The following is a 22,150-nucleotide window of genomic DNA, read 5'->3' on the forward strand; positions in this document are numbered from 1 at the left end:
CCTGGAGGTGTCCAAAGCTTTTTCATCCGGAGAACACTGGTGAAACCAAGGGAATGCCTTCCCAAGGAACGTTACAGAGCTCTCCATCCTCATCCCCTCTGGAATCTGGTGCAGCAGTCATAAGAAATGGGATGCAGAGATGTTGCCAGGGTTCCCAATGCTTTGGAACACCCTGCCAGGTGAGGAAAGGGTTCTTGCTCCCAAAGGTGATCAGACTGAGGGCATTTGGCCACTCTCAGAAGTCCTTGAGATGGCCCTAGGTTGACATAGAATAGGGCTTGGGCATCTCCAGGGAGGTGTGGCCGGTCTGTGGGATGATGATGACGCAGGTCTTGCTCACATGCTGAGGAAACAGCTGGTCACTAGAGCTGAGATTAGAAAGGAATTTTCCCTCTGGGCAGATTGGCACTGGTCCTCAGGGGTTTTTGCCCTCCTCTGCAGCACTGAGAATGACTACTGGTAAGGCCTTCTCCAATCCCTTTTGGCTAGGTTGCTGCCTGCTGCTCATGCACCAGGAAGATGGTCTGTTGTGACCTGGAGCTTTGGGGAGGAACATTTTTTATCCCCTCAAGGTGAGCTAGCAAGTGTTTTCAGGTTTTTTTGCCTTCCTCCGTAGCACTGAGCACAGCCACTTGCCAGGGCTCCTTTGGGCCATTTTGACCAGGTGCCAGCAGCTCATGCTTCATGGAGGTGGCTCTCATACCCCTTGTTCTGGTTTGGCCAAACTCAGAAATATATCCTCTGAGAGAAGGCAGGCCACAACCACCCCTCCCCCACCAGGTTTTGGGAAAAAAAATTTCCTCAAAGGAAAGTGAAAGAGATAAAAACTATTTCTTTAACAAACACACGGGAAAAGGATAATAATGCTAAATAAAAAAACCTCTCGCTCTGCTGAGAGAAACCTGGGAAAATTTCAGAGTCCTTCTGTAGATCTCTCTCTCTCCCCCTCCTTGGAGCTGGGACAGGGTGGTGGGCCCAACCTCCAGGGCCAAGGCCTCAGTGGGAATTCCTCCTGATGTATTCTGATGTTGAAACACTCCAGCAGAGGAAAAAAAGAAAAAACCAAAGTCCCAGGAAAACAAAAGTTCAACTCTCCGTCTCTCTCTGGAGAAAGAAAAGGAGCTGAAAAATTGGCCAAAAGCAAACAGGGTGCTTTCCCCACTCTTGCTCTGTTGCCGCAGCTGGAAAAAAAAAGTCTCTATCTCTGTGTGACCTTGAACAAGCTGCAAACTGCTTTGAAGAAGTTTTGCTCAGGTTCTCCTCCCCCCTCTCAGGCTCAGTTTAAAAGCACAGAAAGGCACAAAATTAATTTCTGGGCATGGGGCAGCGATAGGGGATACGCATCACAAAGCCACCCCAAGACACCCCTGCACAGGGGGGCTAGTTTGGAGTCATATGACTTGATGTCTACATACATATGACTACATCATAATTGGTGACTATATATAAGGGCTATATGTGATAGACAAGCCAGTATTTAAGAAACAGATGTGTTGCTGATCCGAACCAGACTAAGGCGGTTCAGTGGTGTAGCGGGTTCAGTTTGTAACCGGGCAGAAACGCCAATTTAGTGTAGTGGTTTGGTCCAAAATACTCATTACTATTTACCTTCTGTGAGATAAGAATTAGGAGAAAAGCAAAACAGGCACCAAACTTAAAAGAATATAAAGAAGTTTATTAACAGACCTAAAAGAGGGAAAAAGAAAAAATAAAATCATACCACACCTTCAGAACTCTTCTCCTCCCCCCACTTTTCTCCCTTCTCCCACTGACAATGTAAAAAGACAACCCTTGAGATTCTCAGTCTGTTTACCACTTCTGTAATAGCCTTGTTCAGTTCATTTAGGAAGAGGAGTCTCTCTTGCCCATGCTATGGAGAAATTATCACAACGCAACAGCCGCCTGGGTTGGTTCTCTGCTCGCATCATGTGAGAGTCCCTTCCTACGACTTGCAGCTTTTCCCACAACTGCTTTCGAGGGTCCAATCTTGAGTTACTGGGGTACCATTTTAAGGTTGAGCTGTTCAGAAACAAAAGTTTCACTTCACTTCACTTTTCTCTTCACCCATCTCTGGGAGCATTTCATCTCTAAGAACAGAGGCCCTTCTCCTTCCCTGGGAGAAAAAGGTCTTCCTCATCTTCATCTCTAGGACTATCTCTGGGAGCATCTCTAGGAAGTGAGGTTTTCTCCCTTCCATTTGGAGCAAAAGTCCTCATCACTTTCATCTCTCCCTGTTCAAACTTCTCATGAAATTACAGCTGTGTCAGCATCTGCTTATCTCAGCACAGGTGCTTTTGCTCACAAGTACAAGTTGAACGCTCCACCCCCCATGCCTTCATGAAATTACAGTGGGTACTCTGATACTTTACAACAGAATTTCAGCTTTAAGCATCTCTTCTTTCTCTTCTCTCAGGTTTTCAGCTCTTCACAGCACTAAAAGGGTTAATCTCACCTAGGCCTTGCAGCTGGAATTTCCCTTATCGCTGTTGGTCACGTGATCTGTGCCAGAGAGCAGGGCAGCTTCAGCTGAATCTTGGGTGCACTGGAGAGGGGGAGCTGGGCCGCTCCGTCTGAACGTAGCAGGGCTGGGGGGAGGAGGAGGGGGGAGGCGTGCAGGTAGAACAGGGCCCATCGGCTCCAGGATGGCTGTGGCCCCGGCCTGGCCTGGCCCAAGCAGGGCCTGGGCCAGGCCCGCCAGGCCCCCGTATGGGGCCCTGCAGCTACCTGTCCCAGCGCCAGAAAGACAGAGCTCTGCCCGGGGTTTGTCTATTCTTAAGCGTGGATCACAGAGGCAGTCAGAATTTAGGTGGCTTAAAAAATTGCCCATATTCAAACTGGCCAGCTGATAGGTTCTGTCAGGTAATAGAGGAGCTGTAAGCGCCCCTTTGCAAGAACATCACTTCCGGGACTATGCTTTGCTAACCCATGACAAGTGGTCTGCCTCAGATGGTGGCCAAGAAGTACAGGATGATGAGCTTATTTTTTAGAGCCTTGAGAGGGAAAGGAAGGGAAGGGAAGGGAAGGGAAGGGAAGGGAAGGGAAGGGAAGGGAAGGGAAGGGAAGGGAAGGGAAGGGAAGGGAAGGGAAGGGAAGGGAAGGGAAGGGAAGGGAAGGGAAGGGAAGGGAAGGGAAGGGAAGGGAAGGGAAGGGAAGGGAAGGGAAGGGAAGGGAAGGGAAGGGAAGGGAAGGGAAGGGAAGGGAAGGGAAGGGAAGGGAAGGGAAGGGAAGGGAAGGGAAGGGAAGGGAAGGGAAGGGAAGGGAAGGGAAGGGAAGGGAAGGGAAGGGAAGGGAAGGGAAGGGAAGGGAAGGGAAGGGAAGGGAAGGGAAGGGAAGGGAAGGGAAGGGAAGGGAAGGGAAGGGAAGGGAAGGGAAGGGAAGGGAAGGGAAGGGAAGGGAAGGGAAGGGAAGGGAAGGGGAGTCTCAAGGAAAGTACTGAAGTAAGGTGCTTCTACAGATTTTCACTCAGATTTCCTCATGCACTTTATTCCAGTCAGACTGGGGTATCTGGGCATCCTATCTCAGCAATTGTTTATGGAGCAATATAGGAAATGGCACAAACACTTGATTTTTGTTCCGCATCCTTTCTTCTGGATGGGCAAAATAGTCTCTCTGTTGAGGACTATATTCAGTGTGGTAGCTCAAAGTGCAGCTGTGATGCAAGATTCAGGTTGTGCCCTGGGAGCGAGAAAAGGGTAGGAGCCCCAGGCAACAGGCTGTGACTGGTGCTAACCCTTTGCCTAACAACCTATGGTGCTGGCCATGCAGAGGGGTGTCCAGTCACCCAGAGACTCTGCAAGAGCCAATGAAGGATGAGAAGACTGCAGAATAAATATCAACATTGGAATGGGTTCACAGACTATAATGTTACATCCCGGTCACTCAAACCTAGGGCTAAACCAAGGTTCTTTTGCTCTGGGTAGACACAAAGGAGAAAATTACAACCAAATATTCTCAAGAGATAAAAATACACAGAAATTTACTGGCAAACTATAGAAAATTAAGGAACATTGGCAAAAGAGTAAATACTACATAACATCACTTATTACAGCATAGACAGCCCATTGAACATATTTGTAACCTATTTCATGTTATGTTCCATGAGAAGAGTGTTAGAAGAAGAAGAAAAGGAGAAAAACAGAAAGACAGGAAAGATATAGAAAAACAGACATAGCTATCAGCTCCTGGGTTCCAGTGATGTAAAGCTCCAGGATGAAGGCAGGGTTAAAGGACAACGTGCTTGCCTTGTGGTCAGGCTTCTTAAAGCCTTGGCCCATCCTGGACCTTCTTCCCAGGTGGCACTTATGGTCTCTCAGCCACTCAGGGACTAGGTTAGGCAAAACTGGGACTGCCTCCAGTGTGCATGATTGATAGACACTGTGGGGCTGAGGGGTATGGGGGGCAGGGCACTACCTCACCAGGGCAAGGTCTGAGCCACCCCCTACCACACATACCAAGCTCCCAAGATGTCTTGAAACAGATTACCTTTTCCAGCCTCTGACAGTATAAAAGCTCAAGGATTTCTTTGTTCAAGATCCCTTCCTGGAGACACCTACCTTAGGCTTTTATTGTGTTGCTGCACCATGATTAAATTACTTATTTTACTAAATTAGTAGACATCTGGGACTTTGCTATGGGAAACCTAGCATTGAGAGGGTAAGGAAAACTTGTCTGACAGTATGAGTGTGATGTATGTAGGGAGTCAAGTCAGTTCACTGGAGCCATCTGCTGCAAAGGGGCTTGAGTCTCAGTAGTCTGGGATGGTGGGAGCATGACTGGTGGGGTCAGACAGGAAAGCTTCTTTAACATCTCAGCTATGCAGGAATGTACCTGGGTCTTTGTACGGGGGAAGTATAACTAAAAAAGGGCAAGGGGTGCAATGTGAGAGAGATATAAACACTTAATGACTGTACTTCCACTCAAATGCTACAAGTTGAGGGGAACATGATGAGAAATGGAGGAGTGGGTGAAGAAGCTCACAAAGGTGGTTTTCAAGGGTATGCCAGTCAGAAGATACGCAGGCTACCACAGTCTGATAAAACTTTCAAGTGTCTAATCACCATACTATTGTTTATAAGATGTGTTTTCTAATAGAAGTGAGCTGGAAGCCATGGTAGCCTACATGGGAAGATTCCTGTTCTAAAAATCTCATCGTTTATTATTTCCATCCATGTGGCTTAGATTCACTGCGCAGAAATATGACCTAGACCTATTTTTCCAGATGTATATTTATCCTCAGGAGAAATGTGTGAGTGGGTTTGCTTTTGTCATGGTTAAGGAATGACAGCCTTCAATTCAGTGCCCCCACCGAGGTTATCCAAACCATGTGCCACTCACTTGCTCCTCCCTCCCTCCCTCCCTCCCTCTTCCCCCCCTCCCTCTTCCCCCTCTGGTGGCTGGAGATGGGAATTGGAGGCCCAAAAGGCACAGTTCGTGGGTTGAGATGAGAACAACTTACTGGAAACAGCAATGACACAAGAAAACAAACAGTAACAGCAACAATATCAATAAGAAAAGGGTACAAAAGAGAGAGTGATTCACATACAAAAATGCTTACCATGGGGCTTGTGACCTTACCACAGCCACACCATGCCACCCTGACCACTCCCTTCAGCTCCAGACTGGCGCAATCCAAACCAGTCCCTCCAGCTGAGAAACAACATTATCCCACTGCTCCAGCTGCCACACCTGCTTGACTAGAAGGAACCCCTTCTTCCCAGAAGAAAGTTCCTTCCCCCCACTCCTGGCAATGATGTGAGGTGGTACAGAATAACCTTCATGTCCTAGCCATACACCCTCCCACCTACTGCAAAATTTTTTCTCTGTCCTGGCTGCAACCAGAACAGCTATAAGTGTAGAAAATCAGCCTGGACACTTCGAGGTTAAAAAAATAGAAAGAAAAAAAGTCATATTCCAGAAGCCAAAAGAACTTTTCCACTTCTCTTGCTGTGGAGAATGTCGATGTATTTATATAGTTATTCTTCTGTCATCTTCTGATTCACAACTTTTCTGCTGGCCATTCTCAGGATTTTAGCAAGCAATTATAGATCAATCACAGGCTGCTGGCCACTGGGTGTTCCAAGAGGTTTATGTGTGTGTGTGTGTGTGTAGGGCCAGAGAAACAAAGCGGTTGTCCTGTTCGCACTCTGAAGACTGGCATGGCAGAGGTTGGAAATGAGAGCAGCCTAAAGCTTGTGTGACCAGAGCCATTTGTTCTGTGAACTTGGAGAGCTGGGACATACTCAGTTTATGGAATATATGGAGTGAAAGATCATGTAGATAAGGACTTGCTGTGATATGAGAGTCCATTATTTATACAAGGGATGTGTACCAGCCATCCACTAATATGTGTCCAGGCAAGAATAAGTTACCTTGGATGTTTGCATATGGTATCTGTGAGAAAATGAATTGACACAGAAGAGGTTCAATAAAGATGGGAAGGGGATGTGAAGATACCTATTCTCTGAGGCAAGACTGAAAGGTCATGGTGTGCTCAGTCCACAGAAAGATGGTGGAAGGAGAAAATTCAGTTTTTCCATGACCAAATTAGAGGAGGATTAATCACCAGCAGAAACTTCCAAAAAACTTCAATTTAAAGAGATTTCTTATGCAAGAACAGGTTTATAAAAAGTGACACAAATTAAATGATAGGCCATAACTGACACTACAATCAGATTTTGGCAAGGTCTCATCATGTAAGATGGGTAAGCATGAAAAGAAATGTACTTTTATGATTGTGTTTGGTAAGCTTATAAAACATCTAATGTCATAGTCTTTTAAAGAAAAAGCTGCTGGAGTTTTCAGAGATTATATTACTGAAGTGTTTATTCAGATTGTGTATTCAATGTAAATTCATCTATGCATCTGTGTTCTCACCTTATTTTTCCTCTTCTTAACACACAATTTACTAAAAGCATGAAATATATAGTTAAGTTTGTCTGCCCTTTGACTGATTAAAAAAAAGAAGTCTCCTTGAAAGAATGTCTTTACTGGTGGGTGAAAAATACCTGACATTCTTGTCACAGACTCTCAGCTGCTTAATGGCAAAACATAGATGATTTGTTATTGTCTGTTAGTGTTGATGAATCCATGTTATGAAGTGGTATGTGTCACATGGACCACTGCTGTCTACAGCCCGGGCTAGCTCCAGCGGTGTGCGGCAGGAGTGGGGAGCAGCCGGAGGCACGGAGCTTTAAAGCTGTTCCTCTGAAGCCTCAGCTCTACGCTGCGGAGCACCGGCTCCAGACACTGTAGCAGCCAGCAGGCCCCGATGAGGGGAGAGATAAAAAGTAGCGAGGGGCTTGCCGCGGGAGGTAATCCAACTTTATTCAAGGGAATGCACAGAGGACAAGCCCCGCCTGCAACACGCCCATGCCTTACAAGGGGGGGTGAACAAGGGGAGTACACCAACCAGGGACCAATAAGCGGATTAGGAGGGAGGGACGCTGAAGGGATGGACTCACATCTGGTCCAATGGTCTTGGTGGGTGGAGGGAGAGGGGTCACATGCCCCAATGGGGCGTGGAGGTTTAGGGGATTTCCAAGAGGGGAGGTATCCGAGGGGGCAGGATCTCGGGGGACTGACAGGGGCCATATAAGGGTAATTAGGGAGGGCTCAGGTGATGGACACCGAACCTTCGGGAACAACAGGAGGGGTTTGGGTGATTGATAGGGAAAGAGCCAGAACAAAGGGAGGAGAACAACCATATCGGGAGCACCGGGGGAGTGGCTTGCGTCTGGGGCAAACTAACTGGGGCAAACCACTGGGGTACAGAAAACATATGAAAATACGATAAAAACTTCGCATCACCACAGGTATGTTTCCCTTTGCATTGTACTAGGAGTTAGGTAAAGCATATTTGAAAGCTAAATAGACTGAGGTGGCATACTGGTGAAATGGATACCTTCTGCAGAAAAAGGTGGCAAACTGTAGGAAATAGTTTAATAGGGCAATCATTAAAAAAAGGAACTTGCCTTTAAGGTGGGTATATAGTGAACTTGAATATGAGTAATCTATGTTAATCAAAGAACTGATGAAGATATTTTAATAATTGCATTTTGAGGGTTTTGAACTTTCCAAGCAGTTATGATACAAGATACAACTTTTGAAAAGGAAGAAATTTGGCTAGGCCTAGTATTTTCTTGTCTACTTGGACAAGAAAGTACAGAGAGCATGTGACTATTTTCCCATAATGGATTGATTACAGGATGATATCTCCTGCCTGTAATGGATGTCTTTCTGAAGGTAAGCAGTTACTTACAAAATACTTGCACTTTGCTATAACATTCGCTGAGATTTATTTGCTTCCAGGCTGGAAGGGAAAATAACTTCAAAATGTGCATGGTAGTAAAAAGGAAATTAGAAAATGGTGCAATGGAAGTTGGAAGGTGTCACTGATTTAGGAGAATAAAGTAAATATCCACATTTTTATGCTGATAGTCTCATCTAATCAGATGAAAATCAGTCTAGACTTCAGTCTACACGGGTAGAGCGTGGCTGGAGAATAAGCATATCTAAAAAGGGACAGTGGTACAAGAAATCTTGAAAAATACTAGAAGTCATCTTTGGTGTGGGTTATGACTTTTCTCTCAGAAATTAATCTTCTATCTCCAGCTTTGTTATATTACTGTTAATAAACTTGAATAAATGAAGTGTTGAGAAGATTTCAGGCCATCTGGAGAAAAATTCTTACTTACATATATGTAGGATAAATATGCAGAATTTCCACAGTAAAAACTGCATCAAGTAAAATCTTCTAAGATTTTCACAATGAGCAAATGCAGAAATGCTCTTTGCTTCTAAATCCTTTCCCTTGCTTACACAGTATTGGCTCTGGACAATTCCCAGGCAAAGGTTATCTCAAATGTACCAGGAATGTTGCTAGTAATGCAGGTTTAGCATCCCCTGTATTTCTGTCCTGATCGTTCCTTTGCTGTTCTAATCGCATCTTTGCTCTGCATGGCTGTGTTCTGGATGGAAGAGCTTTACTCTATATAGGACACCATCTGATGTCATTGGAAAGTAGTGCAAACTGAAAACAAAACTATGCATCCTGGAACTGGAAAACGTTAATTTTTTTAGGGGTTAATGACACCTGTTGAGCTGGGTTCTGTGAATCTGGGAGCTGAGCTGCCGAACACAGATCCTAGGTGAAGCGCTCTTGTTGCAACAAGCTGGAGGATGGCACAAAGTTAAGACCTGTGCACCTGAAGGCCCTGGTGATCAGGGAGTGCCATCTGCCTCGGAAGTGGAGGAACTATTCTAAAGCAAATAATAGCACAGTTTAAAGACCCTTAGCAGGCCCATCTAATAGTTCACTTGATACTCCAATTAAGACATCAATACATATTATTAATTTGCCCATTCTCTGCTGCGATAGAGATACCTAGGACCCCAGAAGAGACTGGTCTGGCTGGTGATATCTCAGCCTAACCACTGCAAACTGTAGTCTCTGAGTTAAAAAGAAAACCTATCTGCTTGAGCTTTACATATTTGCTACAGCAATATTTTCTGGCATGGTTCTTGATGTCACTGGATCCAACTGTGTTCATACCACCCCCATGGAGGATGGTACTGCATCTCCTTCACCGTGCCATCACCTGAAGCAGAGATGGATTTGATGCTGGAACTATGAACTACTCTGGAGCAGCGTAACTCTGTACAGTCAGTCCGACGCCTGCATATAATGTCCCTGCAGAGCTTATTTGGTTGGGATTGTGCTTCAGGTTACAGGGATGGACTTAATCCAAAGAAGAGTGTCTTGTAGGACTTGAGAGACCTCAGTGCCCTTGGTCTGGCCAGCCTGGCAAGTTCCCTAGACTGATACAGGCATCCAGTGTCTTAGGGCTACCATCTGCTGGCTGATGGGAGCAAAATGAGCCAGAGATTTTTTAAAAGTCCCTCTGTTCACTAAAGTGAGTACTAGGTACTCATTTTAATCAGTAGGTAGAGATTGAAGAGCAAGTAAGAAAGCTGCAGTGACAGTGGATATGGGTCTTAAATAATGCCAAATTTAAGCTGACCACTTTAGGCCTTGACAGAAGAATTAAATTTCATCAAAGTCTTTTCTGACTTCAAAAGGTCCATTACAATTTAGTTGCCATTATCTTGCTAGGAACCTGTGAGTCTCAGTTCTGATCTTTTGCATCCTTGTATGGATTTTCTTAGCTTGGTTGGTCTTGTCTCTAGAGAGCAGCATTTTTAAAGAAAGCAAAGAATTTGCAAGGTTTCTGTGTGCACTTATGCTCTCTTCCCTATATGCCTATTAGTGTTGTTCCTCATTATTACTTTAGCTACAAAAAAAAAAAAGCCATGGATAGTAATTACTGTCCTTGAAAACTCTCTTTTTCAGCTGTAGTTTAATATTGGGAGAATTCCACAGAGTTGTTTATGCTCTTGACTAACTGTGTACCTGTGGGGTCACAGCAATGTTGATCTATGCCAATATGAATCTGAGGCAGAAAAAAAGCAGTATTTGTACAGAATTGTTTTTATCCTGGGTGACAGCTATATGTGGTTTCAAAGGTCAGAGGATTCCTTTGCACAGGAATTTAATTTAATTTGCTATTAAATCAACCTCTGGGCTTCCAAAATTACCGGAACATTTAATTTATATAGGTGCAATAGTCTTACTTTTTTCTTACCATACTCGTTAATGCAACTGATGTTACTGTGAACAGTCTTTTCTCCTATTCTCATGGGAAATGCAAAATGTTACTGTATTCCATATCTATCTGTGCCCAGAAATTGTTAGTCTCTTTAAGAGCCTGCAGCCAGAAAATGGAACAAGGATGGGGGGGTGAGGGTGTTGCCATGGTCACTTTTCAAGACTGAGCGTGGAAGCACAGAGCCACCTCTGTCTCCCGGCAGTGTTTGCTGATGGCAGAGGTTCTGCTTTGGAACAGGTTGCTTTGGGCTGGCAATAGTAGTGATGCCTTAAGAGGCCTCCTAGACACAGAGACTGGACAGGAGTAAAAGAATAAAATAGGTATTTATTTGAAAGGCCTTCAAAGGTACACCCTGGGAGCCACAGGCTATTGCCAAAAATGGACCCCAAGATGGATGACAGGTCATGAGTTCTTCACACCTTTATAGGTTTGGTTCATTTGCATATCAGGGTTAATTCTCCAATTAAAGCTGCAGCTCAGTGATGTAATTTCCCCTCCACTTTCCCCCCTTAGAAGCTCTTTGGATTATACTTTTTGTGCCTAGGACGGTCTGGGTGACCTTTTAGAGCAGGCCTGGAGAGGCTTTGTTATGTCTACCTAGCACAAGTGAGCAGAAACTAGCAAGTTACAAGAAACCTCAGAGTTACACTCTAAGCAGTACAGAATCAGGAAAATATAAAAGTTAAAACCTAGGCATCAGTAGCCACCTGGAAAAACTGCATTTCACAATCAAAAACTGTTTCAGAGTGAACTTTGCAATATCTATGAGCAGCATGAAGCTTGAGCCGGTACCTGGGGCTGGACCTACCCACGTCGGCGCCTGGAGACTGGTTCTTCCCCCTGACACACGCACAGCATGGAGGACAGTAGCACCAACACTGGTGGAGTCCAGTGGGTGGCAGCAGGAAGTGCCGGGCAGCAGAGCTGACCCCACACACGCTGGCAATTCCCATCTGACACTAGAACTGCTTTGTAAACTCTACCTTCATTGGAGGGGTCTTTTTGTCCGTCATCTTTTTTCCCCTTTGTCTCCCAGACTGTACAGTCGATCAGGGTGCTGTTTTCCCTTTGTCTTTCAAGCCACACAGGAGTCTAGGAAGGAGGGGTTACCCCACCATTCATTTCTGTGGGTTTGTGAAATTTAATGGTTTTGTATCTAGTGATTATTTACTGTTATTTTTTGGCTATTGCTGTTTTGCTTGTTAGTAAACTTATTTTTTCACTTGTATCTACTCATATTAATTTCTTAATGGTAGAAACAGATTGGTTGAAACTAAAGGGAGTAATTTTAGAGTGTTCACCTCTTTAAATTGTGTTAAACCAAGACACCTATATATGCATAAAAATTCATATTATCATTAATCTTAATGTAACATTAAAATTTGAAGCTTTTTTTCCTCTGTATTTTCTTCTTTCAGTTGCAAATGAGACAGGTGACAAACATCCACGACCACTTTTACAATTTGCCCGTAAGTAGTCTTTTTAATTTTAACCGGTTGATTTCTATACCTACTGTAAAAATAAAAACATTTAGTAATTATTTTAATCTCATATTGTGTCTGTCCTATATTATGTGTCATTTACAGTACTAAACTGAGGATACATAATACTTGATTGAAAAAGTCACCTGCAGAAATTCAATTTTACTGAACAGAGTTGATCCAAATTTAAATGAATGGAAGGCTTTGTGGCCTTACTATTATTTCAAGCATAAAAAGTTATAAACGTCTCAAAGCCACTGAAGTTCACTACAGTGCTTACAAAGAGCTTTGTGTCAAATCTTAGAAATAACCTATGAAAAATGTTATTAAACCTTACTAGTATCTCCTTTATCACTTTACTTCACACAAAAAGATTAAAAACTGAAGGCATGGCTTGAGATTTGGAATAACTGACCCAAATTTGAATAAAAACGAGGGATGTATTTGGTAATGTAACACCAACTGACCGTGACTGTGACCATATGAATTATTAGAAACGTATGATAGAATATGTAGAAATGAGGATAAAGATAGGACATTCCAATCATAATATATGCAGTTTCATGGTGACTTGTGATCACTTAGCAGGGAAAACCCCTTTTTTCATTATTGAAAGGAGGATTTGTCATCATCATGGGCAGTGCAGCTGAAAACATTAAAATAATTTACATCTATGGTGCAGTATTTTGCACAGCCAGAGGATGCCATTCTGAGCCTCCAGCTCAGCTATAATCATCTTTCACAGGATACAATAAAATGAGGGCGAAGCATTTTTGCAAATGTTTGAACTTATTCACAAGGATTTGAAATTAAAGTTGTTGAGGTCTACACCTAGTGCAGGTAGCTTGGTGGGCAGCTGTAGTGCAAGCTGCTGGTTGTGCTCTGGATGGCAGGAAATAGCAGGAGCCCCAGACAATAAGCCATGACCTGGCACAAAACATTTGCACAACAAAGGGCATGGGGACTTGGCACTAGCCAGGTGATTGGCCACAAAGAGATGTGCGGGAGCTCAGCAGAAAGTCTCCAGAGGATCGAGCACATAGACTGTAAAGGTATAAAACCCAGAGATTGCTTGGTTCAGGATCCCTCCTCCTCATCACCCAGCTCAAGCTGGTTTTGTGTGTCTGTACCAAACCAAATTCTTTTAAGGGTCCACATGTCTGACACTGCTATGGGAAACCTGTGTCCAACCAGGTAAAGAAATCTTGTCTAACTGCACGAAAGTGGTACGTGTAGGGAGTCAAGCAGGGCAGCTGTCAGTTTATTGGAGCTGGCTGCTGTGAGGGGGCTTTGATCCCAGCAGTGAAAGTTTCGGGTGGTGGGAGTATGACTGCCAGAGTGAATCCTGGATGGTCAGACAGGAAAATTTCCTTGCAAACACTCCGGGATGTTTTGTGGGTTTGGCTGAACTTGGTTCAGAGAGAAAAGTCTGAGTTGTTTATACTTAAGAAAAACTAGCAAAACCAAATACCATCAACAAAACAACCCAACTTCTTCTAGGAATGCTTTGTGCCAGTAAGATCTCATAAACATTTTACAAGATTATGTGCAAAACTTTTCAAAATAGTGAGCTGTAGACAGTGTTTTAATATACAGTGATTCCTTCAAGAGTCTAGTCTAAGAGTTTATTTGACTTTTCTTTTGGGTTCTTAAAGGATTTTCTTCTTTCACAACTAACAAATAAACAATTGGTATGCAGATGAAACATTTCTGGAGAGCCCACAAAACACTAGTTAAAGTGTTTTTTCACTTTGTTCTGTTGCTACTCTGTGCACATGGAGCCTCTTCAAAATGGAGGATTCAGGGAAACCTGCTTGTAGAGGCACACTCATCTTCAAAATATGTGGTATTTGTGTCTTAACTTTTTGTGTGGATTCAGATTTAGATCTAATTATCTGTGAATTGATTGTTGGGATGTAAACTTAAAACACTATGTCAAGACCAGGTTTTTCAGAAGGTGCACATCAGCTGAAACAACATATTTTTTGTATGAGATTTTCTGTGAGCTAGTACTTGTTTATAACAATATCTTATGTGTCCTTTTAGAAAATATTTATAAAAGCACATTTTTCTACATGTACATTTATATTAGGTAAGAGAATAATAAACATGCAAATAATATTTGAAGACTTCCTCCAGAAAAAGGAGAATCATTGTAGTTGCTCTCAGGGAGATTTGATTAGTTCTATTCCTAAATGCAGGGTATCACCTGTGACCCAATTTAATAGCATGGTCACAGCAGCAGGAAACCTTTTCACTTTTCAAAATAGTGTTACGTATATTAACTTGGGAGACACTGTTTTATTTTCTTCTAGAGGGAGGAGCAAATAATATGCCAAGAGTATGGCCAGGACACTGTGGTTCTATTGCCTAATGCTTTGTATTGCTCCTTCCGTGAAAAGGAAAGGAAAATAGTCTTGCTCTTAGAAGAATTTAAGGAAAGAATTAGAATTACAAGAAAAAATGGGAAAAAATTCTGTAAGAAAATGCTTTAAATTTCTGTTGTGGTTTTCAAGAGGTAAAGCTATTGGATCTGCAGTGAATTTTGGCACTTACTGCAGTGCAATTAAGATGTAACATTATTGGTTGTTGGACAATATGCAGATGACTTCTTATTAGCAAATAGGGGTGAGAATGTTTGTATACTAGATGCTATACCTTTATATATTGCCCTAGCAAAGGGACAGCCTGCACCTCTAACTTCAGCTCTCAAAATAAAGTTACAGTATTGCATCTTTATTTTGTAAAGGGACAATGAATAAGAGACTGTCGCGTTGCACTGTGGGGAACTGCGAGGAGTTCTTTTAAAAATAGATGGTCAAGAACGAAATTAAGTCAAATGAGACAAACATTTTATCTGAGAACCGTTATTGGTAACGAAAAAGAAAAGGAAAAACGAGATGCCCAAAGGAAAGAGGGCTGGAAAGGACAGAAAAGAAGGAAGGAAAATGGAAAAGGTGGGGGGGGGGGGGGGGGGGGGGGAGAGCGGAGAGAGAGAGAGAGAGGACACAGAGAGGAAAAGAGGGTGTTACTACCGGCAAGTCAGGGAAGTGCCTTTGGGGAGTGTGCACGCTGCCTGCCCATCGACGGGCTGAGTCTTCATGAGGCTGCGCGGCTCTCGAAGAGGCGCGGCTCCACAGGCGCGGCTCCTGCGGTGACGGCGCCTGACGTGCTGTGAGTAGGCTCTCTTATCGGTGGTCCAGGACCCTGGACAGGGTCACAGTCAGGATCGCCGCGACCGGCTGGATCAGGGCGGCGGGGTGGGCTGGATCAGCGCGGCAGGGTTGGATGCAGGCAGCCCAGGCAAGGACGCGGGGGGGGGAAGCGGCAGGGCGGCGGTCAGGGACAAAGGGAGGCAGGACAGGCGCGAGGGCGAGCAAGAGCCAGCGAGGGCAGGAGAGCCAAAAGGCAGGCTGGGGCCAGGGGCAGAGAGGGAGGGAAGGAGCAAGCGAAGCAACAAACGCCAATGAACAGCAGCGAGCCCCTCACGCAGTTAGTTTTTATATCCCCTGCCCCCCCCGCCCCAGTCCGCCCGTTGACAGGAGACCACTGGTCCAATCCAACCTTTCTTTGCTGTCCGTTGGTGGAGACCTTCCGCGACCTGATTGGAGAAGCCCCTTTGTAGTGTCTCCCACTGACTGCCTAATCTGAGGTATTCCCAGGAGAAGTCTTCCCACAGACGAGGCTTCCCTCACTCCTGGCTGCTTCCTGCAAGTGGCAGGTGTACATTCCCTTCTCCCACATACCTCTGACAAAATGGAAAAACCAGGGTTCAGACAAACTAAATTGGCTAAATCAAAACTAAATTGCCTCCTCACACAGACCCAGAAAGAATAGAGGCCATAATTAAACTCCCATGTCTGGTTGTGAAAAAGCAGGCATGAGAATTTCTTGGAGCTGTGGGACTTTGTTGGCTGTGAATTCCTGCATTAGGAGAATTGATTAAGTCTCTGAGACAACCAACAGTGAAGAGTTAGAGCCTATTGCATGGGGCCCAGTGAGAACTTCTAAAGCAATGAAAAGAGCTTTGGAGCTTTGGCATCTGCTTCAGCTCTTGGGCTCCCAGATTGTATCAAACCCCTTTAATCTGTAAGTACATGAATGTGAGGTATAGCCAGTGGACCTCACCATAAGCCAGTTGTATATTATTTAGTTCAGCTAGATCCAGTTGCAGTGGGATCACCAGCTTATACCAAATCAGTGGCAGAAACAGCAACAGTATTGGAGAAGAGCTGCCCCCTTATCCTGAATTATTCTATAATAGTCCATGTCCCAGGTAAGCTGATTGAGGGATCCTATTAGTTCTCAGTTGCTTCAGGTTTTTGGCATACCATCCCATTGCTCATCACTGGCAAGCCTGGTATTTTCCCTTTCACCCTTCCAAGCTTGTTTAAAGCTCTGTCAACGAGACCTACTAGCTCCTGTGCTAGAACTCTTCTTCCCTTCTGAGAAAGGTGCATCCCATCAGGTGGCAGTAGACCAGGTGTTGAATAGATCATCCCACAGTCAAAAAACCCCTAATTTTTCCAGTTACACTAGGCTCAGAACCACACATTGACCTGATGCATTCTTATCAATGTTATTCCTTACCAGAAGGATCAAGGAAATCACTACCTGTGCTCTTAATTCCTCAACTAATCATCCCAAGGTATTGAAGTCTCTTTTCATTGCCCTTAGGCTTGTCTTTGTTATTTCATTGCTGCTGGCTTGAACAACCAATAATGGATAGTAATCAGAGGATCTTACTACACTGGGGAGTTTTCCAGTAATGTCCCTTATCCTTGCCTGCTGAGAGACAGCAGACATCCCTGTGAGTTGGATCCAGTCTGCATACCAGGCCCTCTGTTCTCCTTAGAAAGGAGTCTTCTGTTACAACTACCCTTCTTTTCCTCTTATTTGGGTTCTAATTTGGATTTTCTAGATAATACCTTATTTAAAACTTCCATTCTGGGCTGTACATTATGTATCTGGTTTTCAGGTGGTGTGGGCTGATACCACACCACTACTAAGATGGTGAAGAGTCCAGAGGGGAAGCCATAGGAGGAGCAGCTAAGGTAGCTTGGCTTGTTCAGCCTAGAAGAAGGAGGGGAGATCTCATAGTTGTCTACAGCTTTCTCACAACACAAAGCAGAGGGGCAAGCACTGATCTCTTCTCTCTGGTTACCAGTGACAGGACCTGAGGGAATGGTATGAGGTGGAGGTTTAGGTTAGCTGTCAGGAAAAGGTTTTTCACCCAGAGGGTGGTTGGGCACTGGAACAAGCTCCCCAGGGAAGTGGTCATAGCACCAAGCCTGCCAGAGTTCAAGAATGCTCTCAGACACTTGGTATGATCCTTGGGACTGTCCTGTGCAGGGCCAGGAGTTGGACTTTGATGATCCAAGTGGGTCCTTTCCAACTCAGGAAATTCTATTATATCATTGTGCATACTTTCTCTGCTCTTCAAACCCTTTCTTCATACATAAAACGTACTGAATCAAGTGATCATCTCTACCCAATAAGTTGGTCTTATCTGGTATATCAGTTTCTGGCATAGCTTTTGGTACTGTCTCTCATAGGAGCCTTCTCGACAAAATGTCCACCATACAGCTGGATAATCATGTTACACAATGGATGAGAAACTGACTCACAGGTCAGACACAAAGAGTTATAGGGAAGGGGGGTAGCATCAGACTAATGGCCTCTCTCTAGTGGGGTTTTGCAGGGCTCAATCCCCAGCCCAGTTCTCTTCATTAAGGACTTGGATGCAGGACTTGAGGGAATATTAAGTAAATTTGCTGATGACCCGGAACTGGGAGGAGCTATTGACTGCCTTGTGGGCAGAGAGGCCCTGCAGAGAGACCTCGACAAATTAAAGAGCTGAGTAATCAGCAACCATATGAAGTTTAACCAGTCAAGTGCTGGATTCTGCACCTGGGACATGGTGTAAGGCCCCCAAAAGTGGCTTGATGAGCCACTTAAAAGGGCTTACTTTTTTTTGAGTACTCAGAGTTAGATGTGTGGGAGATGTACCAACAAGGTATTCTTAAGAGGTCAAAACAACAAAAAAACTTCACCGGCAACTTCAGAAAATGAGAGAACTTTGGCAAAAGTCTAGAGCAGCATTCAATCTACATAAAACATTTTACCAAGCAGTAACTTAGCCCGTTCAACTTAGCAAAGTACAAGCCTATCTGATTTTAATGTACTAAAATCTCTGAGAACAGGGAATTAGAAGAAGAAAGAGAGAGAGAGAAAAGATATAGAAAAGAACAAATATAGCTACCAGTACTCGTTCCAGCAGTGTTCCACTGAGAGAAATTCCAAGAGGAGGTAGGATCAAGTCATGTGCTTGCCTCAAGTCCTGGGTTAACTACCCCTTGGCTTTCCTGGGCCCTTCCCCGAGGTGGGGCTTCTGGTCATCTGGCAACTCTGGGTCTAGACTGGGGCTCCAGGGGCAGGTTGCAGCACATTGCCTCCAGAGTTCTAGGTATTGGCAACCACTGTGGGTCTGGAACACAGGTCCAGAGGAGTCAGGTGTGTGGAGCAGGGCTCCACAGGGCATCACCTCATCAAAGCAACGCCCAACCTTCCCCTTCCTCGACACACGCCTGAAATGTTTTGAGCCCATAGTCTGTGGATGCTAAAAGGCAGGAGCAGAGAAATTTTCCAGCTCTGTAGTTTGTGAAGTTTTTCCTTTCTCATGCTTTAGGTGAGAAACAGAGAAATCTAGCTTCTCACAGCTTCTCTGTGAGAGCTTTCATTCTCATGAGAACAGGATGGATAACATTTGTAAGAATGTAAACCATTTGCACTTGCAAGTTGTTGTGGAAACTGTAGAATTGTTTTCAGTCTTGTGAGAATAATATTTGGAAATGGGTGTCTTACTGCTCAGCTTGTCACCTTGAGAGGTGGTGAGTGAATAAGCCAATCATGTAATTTCTTTATTGCGAACTACACCATAAAAGAGGAGAAATTCATTAAATGAGATCTTAGCTCTGCTTTGGCCATATCTTTTAACCTGGACCTATGTCATGATTCGCCATTCTCTGGGGATAACGGTGACACCAGTCCTTCCAGCCTCTCACACATGGCAACAGTGGTTGTGTGTATACACTGGGGAATGACAGTCTGGAGAGCAGTGCTGCGGAAAGGGACCTTGGAAGATGGCGAGTTGACTATGAGTCAACACTGTGCTTTAGAGGGCAGGAGGGCCAACAGTGTCCTGGGGTGCATTAAGCGCAGAATTGCCAGCCATTCAAAGGAAGTGGTTGTCCTGCTCTACTGTGCTCTGGTGAGGCCTCAGTACTGTGTGCAGTTTTGGGAACCACAATATAAAAAAGACATTAAGGTATCAGAGAGGTCCGCAAGAATGGTGAAAAGTCTGGAGAGAAAGCCTTATGGGAAGCAACTGAGATCACTTGGTTTGTTCACCCTAGAGAAGAGGAAACAGAGGAGAGACCTCATTGTAGTCTTCAACATCCTTGCGAAGGAAGTGGAGGGGCAGGTACTGATCTCTTCACCCTCATGACCAGTGACAGGACTTCAGGAAATGGCATGAAGCTGAGTCCGGGGAGATTTAGGTTAGATATCAGGTAAAGGTTTTTGACCCAGAGGATGGTTGGGCACTGGGATAGGCTCCCTCGGAAAGTGGTCACAGCCCCAAGCCTGTCTGAGTTCAAGAAGCATTTGAACAATACTCTAAGGGACATGATATGATCCTTGGGACTGTCCTGTACAGGGCCAGGAATTGGACTCAATAATCCTGATGGGTGCCTGACAACTCAGGATATTCTATGATTCTAAATGGCCTTTCTGTTTTAGGGTGTTCCTATTTTGCTGTTAAAATTTTAGTTTAGGAGAATTGGATACACCATTCTCACATCAAATGAGTAGTGAATAACCAACCAGCTGGGCAATAATTGACTTCTGAGAATCCTTTTCTGTACTGGTAATTATTTAAGCATTTGTGCACAAGAATCAATAATCTTGTACTCTCCCCTATGACAATCATCTTAGCCTTAATTCTGCTGTGTTTGTTACTTGTGATAATGTGGTATGTAAGGGTAGTGGTTAAATGTCTTGAAAGGTTTTTCTTTTTCCTTTTAATGAATTAGCAGGTATGCTTAATTAAAAGGAAGTGAAGACTGTTGAGGATTATACCTAGTGCAGGTAGTGGGGCATGCAATTTACAGCTTGTGCCATGGGTGTGGGGAAAAAGAGAGCCCCAGGCAACAAGAAGTGACCTGGTGCAGACCATTTGCATAAAAATGGGCATGGGGACCTGGGCCATAGTCCAGTGAGGGGAGGAGGGTCAGAGTGGCTGGTCACCCAGAGACTCTTGCAGAAGCCAATGAAGGATGAGAACCTCAGAATAAATATCAGCGTTGAAGTGGATGGACTGTAAGGGTATAAAAGCCCACAGATTTCTTTCTTGGGATACTTCCTTGGAGGCACCCAGCTTCAGCTGTCATAATGTTGAGCACCATGGGAGCCAGATGTGCTATGGGAAACCTTGGGACAAGCTGGTGAGGGAAATCGTTTCTGACTGATTGTGATGTATGTAGTGAATCAAGTGGGGTGCTGTCAATTCACAGGAGCTGTCCTCTGCAAAGGGGCTTCAGTCCCAACAATGAAAGTCTTGGATGGTTGGAGTGTGAGTGGCTCCTGGATGGTTAGGCAGAAAAGTTTCCTAAACAGTTGTCTAAAGAACAGAAACAGCCATAACATTACAGGCCCTTGAATAATAAAATTGTATTGATGTTGCATTTATTTCTGCTGTGGTTGTGTAGTCATTACTTGGCTTTGGACTACCTGGTGTGAAAAGTTTTATTTCTAGCTGTTGTAGCACAGGGCTCGGCACAGAATCTCAAGGCTACCTGTAACTCTGGATAAATATAGTTCTTGCACATTAGGTAGCTGCTGACATTTAACAGGAAAGAAGAGTATGGAGTTTTCCTGATTACCTGGGAAACATCCTTGCGGTCTGAAAATAATTATGGAATGGAGAAAGTAAATGAGGATTATTGCTGATCTTCTGTCTTTGTACCATTTAGACCATGTGAAAATAAGATATTTAAGACAATCAGCAAAAAAATACTGCTGGCTCCTGTACATAGCAGCAGATATTGCTGCTTCTGACAGGATAGGTTTTTTGTGTTTTATTCTCATGAGGCATGGGATAACAGGTCTTCTGGTTGGTTTTGTCTTGTGTATTTAGTGTGTGTTGCCTCAAAAAGTAATCCTTAATCCATGTATTAGGTCCACTGGATAAATGATCTGAAAGCTGGGAAAATACTAGAAAATTTTACCTGTATAGTCCCTAATTAAAATCAGTTGCTAATTTCAGAGATACCCATTTCTCAGATTTTTAAAAGATTTTGCGTATTGCTACAAAGTCCTTGGAGAAAGACTACTAGCAGAGTTGGTTTGTATTCCTATTTTGGAACATGGTAAGATTAATATGTGCTGCACCTCTGTTGTGGGAAGTCTGAAATAATAATCAGAATTTCATTACTTAGCTGTTCTTATTTGGGTCTGCTAGCTCAGTCATGTATCATTCTATGATACTTGAAAATTAGACTATGACAGAGGTGTTCAGTATGGTAGTACTGCTGGGATTTTCAGAAGTGCCTGATTTATTCAGAAACTCTTTAGAAATATTTGAAAATGTGAAACAGAGTCTTTACAAAATTTAAGTTACGTAATTCTCGTGAGGCAGGGAGGACATCTGACTGAAGGATGCTACTCGTGCTTTGTCAGTGGAACTAGGCTTACAAATAAGGATGGATTCTCTGAGTGACATGCGAGAGCCACTTGATAGCACTTCTAAATAAATGTAAAAAAAAAATCCATAGAAATGTTTTGGCATTTGAATATCTACTGTGAGAAGCTGAAGGTTTGACAGAAAAGAATTGTATTTTCAGGTACTAATCCTGCAGTGATCTCTTTTATCTATAGTTTAACCACTATTAACTATAGTCTAAAGAATGTCAATGATGAGTATTGTATTGATTTGGTGCTTTGTTT

The 22,150-nt window shown here is 43.9% G+C and overlaps 1 protein-coding gene across 2 annotated transcripts in view; it reads left to right on the forward strand.

Annotated features, from left to right (window-relative positions):
• PDE1C (phosphodiesterase 1C) overlaps nucleotides 1-22,150 on the forward strand; it is a 369,889-nt gene that overhangs the window by 23,511 nt on the left and 324,228 nt on the right. For both annotated transcript variants that reach the window (XM_048296129.1, XM_048296137.1), the window contains exon 2: nucleotides 12,083-12,133. In XM_048296129.1, the coding sequence (XP_048152086.1) occupies nucleotides 12,083-12,133 (51 nt within the window). The remainder of the gene's footprint in view (nucleotides 1-12,082; nucleotides 12,134-22,150) is intronic.

Source organism: Corvus hawaiiensis, chromosome 1 (genome assembly GCF_020740725.1).
Source record: "Corvus hawaiiensis isolate bCorHaw1 chromosome 1, bCorHaw1.pri.cur, whole genome shotgun sequence".
Lineage (NCBI taxonomy): Eukaryota > Metazoa > Chordata > Aves > Passeriformes > Corvidae > Corvus > Corvus hawaiiensis.